Source organism: Oppia nitens, unplaced genomic scaffold, assembly GCF_028296485.1.
Source record: "Oppia nitens isolate AA-2021 unplaced genomic scaffold, nextdenovo-longstitch-racon4-pilon3 scaffold34_pilon_pilon_pilon, whole genome shotgun sequence".
Lineage (NCBI taxonomy): Eukaryota > Metazoa > Arthropoda > Arachnida > Sarcoptiformes > Oppiidae > Oppia > Oppia nitens.
In genome coordinates, this window is record NW_026533215.1 from 119,617 (window position 1) to 128,018 (window position 8,402).

Consider the following 8,402-nt stretch of genomic DNA (forward strand, 5'->3'; position numbering starts at 1 on the left):
AAATAATTTACACACAATTGTACGGCACATGTATGGTGTCTCACAACTACTACTAGTGTGTGTCTGTGTTTGGATATGTACGGTATGTTTGTGTCACCAACAACAAAAAAATCAATCGTCGAGACAGTCAACCCTAAACCATCAGTGCTATCGAAATGACTGTCTGTCCCCCAAAAACAACAACAAAACTAGTGATTAATAATTTTAATAATAATCTCAAGTAATAGTATACATATATATACTGTCCATCAAAGCATATACCCTATCATCAAATCAATGGATATACAAATGCGTGTTTAATATCATATATATATATATATAATAAACCCCAACCAACCAACCACCCTATCCCTACCCTAACTGTCCCCCACCCGAAACATCATGTCTACCAGTACATCATCATCAGCGGCAGCCGCGGCGGCGGCAGCAGCCGTAATGAAAGGCCAATCATCACAACACACCACCACTACTACCACCACCAACAACAACAACACCAATAACAATATCAACCGATACTCGGAACTGTTGGCCAACTATGCCTCGGGACTGGCCGACGATAACAAATCTGTTCAGCTATTGTCCGGTTTTGTCGAGACGGCCATGAAATCGCCGCTCAGGGCATCGCTGGAGCCAATCTACCGGCAGCTGCAGGCCATGTCTTTCGATAAGTCGCCGTTTGTTATCGCCAGCGTAGTCGGCCAGGAATTGTTGGCCTCTGGCCACTATGCCGACGCTGTTGTAGTACTTGAATCGGCCCTACAAATCGGATCGTGTAGTCTGAAACTAAAGGGTTCGGTATTTTCGGCACTAAGCAGCGCCTACTGGGCACTCAACAATTTGGATAAGGCTATAACCTATATGCAACACGACCTCCAGGTGCTTAAGAAAAAAATCTATACATACATAGAGTATTATTTATATATATATATTATCTTAATTTTTTTGTTTTGTTGTTGTTGTTGATGGTAGTACTTGTGCTGCTGTTATAACCTACCTGTGCTGCTGCTAATGTTCCCCGAAAAAAATTATTATAATATTACTAGTATATAGTTATATATAGTTGAAAGAGAGAGAGAGAGAGAGAGAGAGAGAGAGAGAGAGAGAGAGAGAGAGAGAGAGAGAGACTCTACACCATTAAGTTTTCCTCCCTTTCCCTGCAATTTCAAAAATACCTCATAATTATTGTTATTAAACATCTCTCTCTCTCTTTCAGTCTCTCTCTCTCTCTCTCTCTCTCTCTCTCTCTCTCTCTCTCTCTCTCTCTCTCTCTCTCTCTCTCTCTATCGCTCACTCACTAACTCACTCATTGTATGCTTTATTTTTAAAACTTATAGTTTGAAAGTAAACTTTCAAAAATAAAATATAATAATATTTTTTGGGGCACTTTTAAGTGCATTATAATCGTGTCTCAGTATAGTTTAGTTTTAGCTTTTTTTTTGTTGTTTGGATTTTTAAATAATATTCAGAATATTTTCAAGTTTAGTAGATATATATATATATATATATATATATATATATTATGTGTGTTTGAAACAAAACAAAAAAGTAAAACCAAATATATATATATATATAATATGTTTTTGTTTTGAGAAAGAATATTATTTTTTTTGTTGAAAATTTCTATTTTTATTTATTTGTTTTTGTTTTATTTTGCAAACAAATTAACATTATATTGAATAGTATATATACAGTATATACTGTATAATTATATATATATATAGTATGTTATAAAAAATGATGATGATAATTATTTTACAAATTACTAGAGAAAATATTTAATTAAAAGTTAATTAAAATATTTGTATATAATTTTATTTTTTAAAATATAATATAAATAATTATTTAGTTTTCTTTTATTTTTTTAGACTAAATGTATTTTATTCACACGCTTTTAATTCATTATAAATAGAAATATTATAAATTATTATTTAGTTTAATTTTTTAGAGTTTGGTTATAATAAACTATAAAAATCTATATATATATATATATAAACAAAATTGTTTTTTAAAAAGATATTTTAGAAAAAATATTTTTTAGTTTTTTTTTTATAATTTTCAACTAATACATTAAAATTGTTATCTTTCTATAAAATCAATACACACTGTCGTAATAAATACTAGTATATAATAATAATAATAATAACAAATATCAATTTATATTTTATATATCTATATATATCTATATATATAAATAATTATTTTAGTTTTCCAATTAAAACCTTTTTTAGAAAATTAAATTTTTAAAACAAATATTTAACTAACTTTTTTGTTTGTTTGTTTGTTTGTTTGTTTGAAAAACAATTAATAATAATTGATTATAATGTCAATTAAGTAAAAGCATATTGATTAATTTCTAAAAATAATTTTTTAATTAATATATTTATTTATACAATTTACAATAATAATAATAACAAAAATTACTAATAATTAGCATAATATACATAAACTTTTAACGTATAAAATATAAGTATTTTTATTTTAGCTAGCACACATTAAAAATTTATATATATAGGTAAACATTGCACATGGGTGATTTACCCACATTGACTAAAAAAATGTTAAATTTAAAAAAAGTTGAAATTTAAAAATTCAATTACTAACTACATGTTAACAATTATTTATTTTTTTTAAAGTATAATATATTGTATACTAAATTTTTTTGCCTATTTGTTATCATTAAAAAAAATCTACAGTACAGTACATACACACACACAATACTACAGTATATTATAGTATAAATTACACAAATATATTTTATTTTTATGAAAAAAAAATAAATATTGATTTTTTTCTTTTATATCACTCGACAAACACAACATCAATCAGGTGTCAAAATCGTTGGGCGACTCACTGGGCGAGTGTCGGGCTCACGGCAACCTCGGTTCAGCCTATTTTGCCAAATGTCAGCACTCGGATGCCCTACAATCGCATCGGTCACAACTAGTATTGGCCATGAAATGTCAGCACACCCTACAGGCAGCCATGGCCCTGACCTCACTGGGTCATGTCTATTCGGGTATCGGCGACTTTGCCAATGCCCTATCGTCGCACAAGCACTGTCTGAAATTGGTCCGTCAAATTGGCGATACGTTGGCCGAGGCCCGGGAGATCGGTAATGTCGGTTCCATGTATTTGGCTGCTGGCGATATTGAACGGGCACTGGAGTGTCACGTCGAACACGTCAAACTGGCCAAACTGTTGGGCAATAAGGCCGAGGAAGCCCGAGCCTACTGTAACCTCGGGTCGGCTCATCACTTCCGACGCAACTATAAACAGTCGTTGCATTTTCACGAACAAGTCTTAAGGATATCCCAGGAGATCGGCGACAGGCATATCGAGGCCAAGGCCTACGCTGGACTGGGCCACGCCTCCAGATGTATGGGCAACTTTTTGCAGGCCAAACGTTGGCACGAACGGCAACTGGCTATCGGGTTGGCCAAGAAGGACAAACAAATTGAGGGCCAGGCGTGCAGTAATCTGGGACTTGTCTACGAGCTGTTAGGTATGTGTGTATATGTTTATCTATGTGTGTGTGTTTGGTTATGTATGTGTGTGTGTTTGGCCCTACACTGACTGATGTTTTGTTTTGTATGATATTTTTTGTTGTTGGTTAGGAATTGTAATTATATACCGATACTGTATTTTATTGTTTGTTTTTTTAAATTTAAATTTTAGTTATATTACTTATTTAATTGCATCATAATGATAATATTCTGCTAGAGAGGACGGGGGGGGGGGTTACTAATAAGGAACCGGTAGGCTATTGAGATACTTTATGTATTGGTATCGGGGTGTTTAATAAATTTAATAGATTTACTCTAAAATACTATAATAATAATGTTAATAATTATTTATAATTAATTTTATCAATACTTATCAGTAATTTTTTATTTCATTTATGTTTTATATATTTATGATACGCTAATTAATCACCGGTAGGCGATTATGACGGTGCCCTCAAACTACATTGGAGTCATCTGACAATATCGAAACAATTGAACGATTCGTCCGGTATGGCCAAGGCCTACGAAAATATTGGTAACGCTGTAACCAAACTACAGGGGCTCAGGGATCAAAACAACAGCAGTCCGACTACATCAGAACCGGCACCGTTAGCTCATCCGAGGCCACGGCTTAGCCGTGAAGGCGGTCCGGGATCGACATGCAGTTTCAGTCGACTCTATCGTAATTCGGCGTTTTCAGTGTATCAGCACCGGGGAGGAGGAGGAGGCGGTAGTGGTGGCGGCAGTGCTATCATGAAAAAGTCTGGCCAAAACAACCGGCCGACCAATAGCACCGGTAGTCTATACGAATCGAATGGTTGTGTCGGAGGCGGCGGTAGCGGTGGCGGAACAGAGTCAAGTCCCGAGTCGGCGACCGGAGGAGGATTGTACGGTAAAACAAAGTTTAAGCCACAGTCGACGGCAACGGTGCTCAGTGTGGACATACCTATGATGGGTGGTATGGCCTTTAATAACGGTAAGTCCCAAAAAATGTCTTGTGATTGTTATGTTATTATTAATGTATTTATTTTCTAAACGCACCGATAGGTTCATTCAGTGACGACGACTTTTCTGGCGGCGGCGGTGGCGGACGAAAAGCGGCGTACAGTATGAATGGTAGCGTCGGCGGCGGCGGTAGTATTGGAAACGGTAGTACTAGTAGTAGCCGTAAAAACAGTGCGTTTAATGTTGTCTACAATCGTCGACAACAACAACAACAGTTGTCGGCCGTCGACCGAACCTCACAACAGTCAGCGGACGGATCATTGGGATCTCAGACGGATGTTATGTCGCAAACAACGGGCGGCTCCGGTAGTCATCGACAGCAGCAGCCATTACAGCGAAAACTATCGCACGAGAGTAGTGGTGGTGGTCGACGTGCCAGTAGTAGTCCCGGAGCCGTATTATCCGATCATATATTGACGGCAGCATCGGGATCTGTGTGTGGCGGCACTAGTGGTAGTACTAGTAGTCGCACTAGTAGGCCGTGTGGCAGCGCTTTTCAAATATACCAGAATCGGAGTCAAATTGTCGAAAATCAACAGCAACTGCACCAACAAAATCTGTACTACCAGTCGATGAACGGTAGCACCGGTAGTAGTGGTGTTGGCAATGGTAGTCAACATTACGATAGTGTTACACACGAAGTAGTAGTAATGCCTACAACTAATATAGTCTATGCCATGAATAAGTGCCAATTGAATAGTAATACTATTAATAATACTATTGATGATATCGGTAATGTCGACACCATTGGCTATGGTATAGTAGGTGCTGGCGGTGACAACAACACACAGTTGGTGGTCGATGATGATGATGTGATTGTAAATACAGATAGACTAGTAGTGAGAGGTATGTATGTCTACCCACCCACCCAACTACCCCTACCAAACATAGTTGACATATTTAAAGTAAATTTTATTTTTAAATTATGACATTTCTTTCAGATGACATCATCATCAGTGATGGTGACTATTCAATGGGAAAGGGATTACAACAACCACAACAACACCAACAACCAAAACAAAAGTTTGGTAGTGGCCTAAGGAACAGTGCTTTTCATGTTTACAGACAACCACCACAACAACAACAATACAGAGATAACGATGATGTCGTAGAGCACATGGATATCAGTCAACAGCAACACCAACAGCAACAACACGACATTGCAGTATACAGTAAAACAACACCAAAATCGGCTCCGGGATCTGTTAGCGGCGGTTCGGATCGTATGATGCCGATGCCGACCAGTGCTCGTACCAGTGCTTTCTCGGTCTACCGGCGCCAACAGCAACACCATCATAACCCGCACCGCCAGCAGCAGTCCAACGGTGCTACCGGCGGCGATCATCATACTAATCATCACTCGACCACCACTACTAACAGCCGGCACACTAACAGCACCGGTAGTCTATCGTCGACAAACAATACCGGATCGTTGTCGTCAACTAATTCGACGCCCAGTCCAGTAGTCTATGCAACGGTTCGCAGCAAACTTGGCGGCGGCGGTGCCGGCGATCATAGCCAACACCAACAACAACAGTCCAATAAATCGGTAGCCGATATACTGACGACTACCGGTGCCGTTAAAGCATTGATTGCCAAAAACAATGAGCTATCGCTAAACGGTATGTATTTATAATTGAATGAATGAATTATGTGAATAATTTTAATATTATTAGTATTTTTTTTCTAATTAAACAAAAAAAATATGATTAGGTTTTAAACCGAAACCAAACCCTAAACCCGATAGCCTATGGATTAGACAGTCAGTGCAAAGACAACTGTCCTCATCGCACGATAACACAAATGATCAATAAAATAATAATAACAATTATTATTTTTTTTATTTATATCGATATATACATGTGTATTATTTTATACGTGTATACAATTTTTATATATTATAAGATATATATACAGCATATATAATATATATAATGTAAATATAGTATTATAAAACATATATGATATATAATGTATAAAAAAATCTATTATTTTTATCAAACAAATATAAATTATAACTATTTATTGATATATTGAGATATATTTGTAATTTTTTAATATTTTAAAAGACATATTTTTTTAAAAATAAAAAGCAAATATTTTATATCAAATAATTAATAACATTTTAAATATTAGATATACAGTATATAATTTATATATAATTTTAAATTGTATAAATTATTTTTTAAAATTTTAAATAGAAATTTATGATATAGTTTATAAATAAAATTAATATTTATTTTTATTATTGTACATAATCATTTACAGAAAATTAATTTAAAAATTAATATATAATATAGACAAATATAAAAACAAAATTATCGATTTTAATAATTTTATTTCGTTAATAAATTTTCAATTAAATTTTATTTAAATCACTTTATATGATATATAAATATTAAAGTTATTTAAAAAAAGATTTGATACAAAAAATAAAACATTTTGTATTAAAAATGAAATTATTTTCTAGTTCATAATCAATATTATAGTTACTATAAATATTATATAATTTAATTTTATATAAAAAACCATATACAGTATATCTATAAATATATATTATATTTATTATTATTATATAAATAAGATTATATCTTCTATTATACAATAATAATGCTAACAAAATATACAGATTTATTATTTAATTTCTAAAATATATTATTTATTAATTAATAATAACAATAATACAGTGTTAGTTATAGATAATTAATGCAATTTTTTGATGTCTACAAAAAAAACCTATTTTATACTTTCTATAATATATAATATGGAAAATAATAAATTTTAAAAATATTTAATTACTAAATATAGTTGTATTCAAACCTTGTTTCATATTTATTTGGTCAGTCTATATAAGTATTTCAATATATAGTATAATATTTTCTAGAAAATTGATGATTAATTTTTTTTTAAAAAATGAAATATTTAATCTAAGTTTTTTAGTCAATTATTTGTAGTTATTTAATACATTAAAAATATAATTTATAAATAAATTCTAATGTATAATAATTTTCTATAATAATATTTTGTATAATTATTATTACTAGTTGTTATTTTTAATTAAAATATTTTGTAATTAAATGAAAATGTTGAAAATATACTGTTCAAGTTAAACAACAATAAATTTAATAAAAACTAATATTTATTATAATTATAAATTATAATAAGATTTTGTATAAATATATTGTATATTAATATATTGATGTTATGATTGCTTCAGTTACTGTTAGCACAACTACTACTACTATTATTACTTTAATAAACTTTTGATATATAAATATTAGTTACATATTATAACATTTATGCTAACATTACTTAATAAAATAAATAAATATATATATAATCAATGTATAAATATTTATAAGAGTGACTTAAATTTAAATTAAATATTAATATTAAAATTTATATTTAATAACATAATAACAACTTTAAAAAAGATTAAGTTTGTTAACTAAATAATGTATAGTATGTTATATAATGTATAAATAATTTATCGGATTTTATATTCAAATGTCACTTAAATTGTGTGCAAAATTTTATATTATTTAAAATTATATTACAGTATATTTAGTTTTATTGTGAATCATTAATAAATATAATTTTATATTAATATTTTAAATGAATTTTTACAATATAAACTTATTATCTATTATTCATATTATTAAATATTTACTTATATATATATCTATATATATATATATATATATAGATATATATATATATAGATATATATATATATAGATATATATATATATATATATATAAATATTTAAACTGTATATAATTATGTTATAAAAATGTATTTTAAATAAAAATTATTATTTAATATTAAATATTTATATAATAAATCACTTTTGAGTGATATATTTATTAAAAACTGTGTTATAATTGTACTAT

At 30.8% G+C, this 8,402-nt stretch overlaps 1 protein-coding gene across 1 annotated transcript; it reads left to right on the forward strand.

The window, feature by feature from the left end:
* Window positions 1-381: 381 nt before the first annotated feature.
* LOC128956946 (putative uncharacterized protein DDB_G0277255) lies at window positions 382-6,322 on the forward strand. Its single transcript, XM_054302659.1, has 6 exons — window positions 382-876; window positions 2,827-3,502; window positions 3,940-4,479; window positions 4,551-5,354; window positions 5,450-6,130; window positions 6,222-6,322. The coding sequence occupies exons 1-6, from the start codon at window positions 382-384 to the stop codon at window positions 6,320-6,322; spliced, it is 3,297 nt and encodes a 1,098-aa protein (XP_054158634.1).
* Window positions 6,323-8,402: the final 2,080 nt, after the last annotated feature.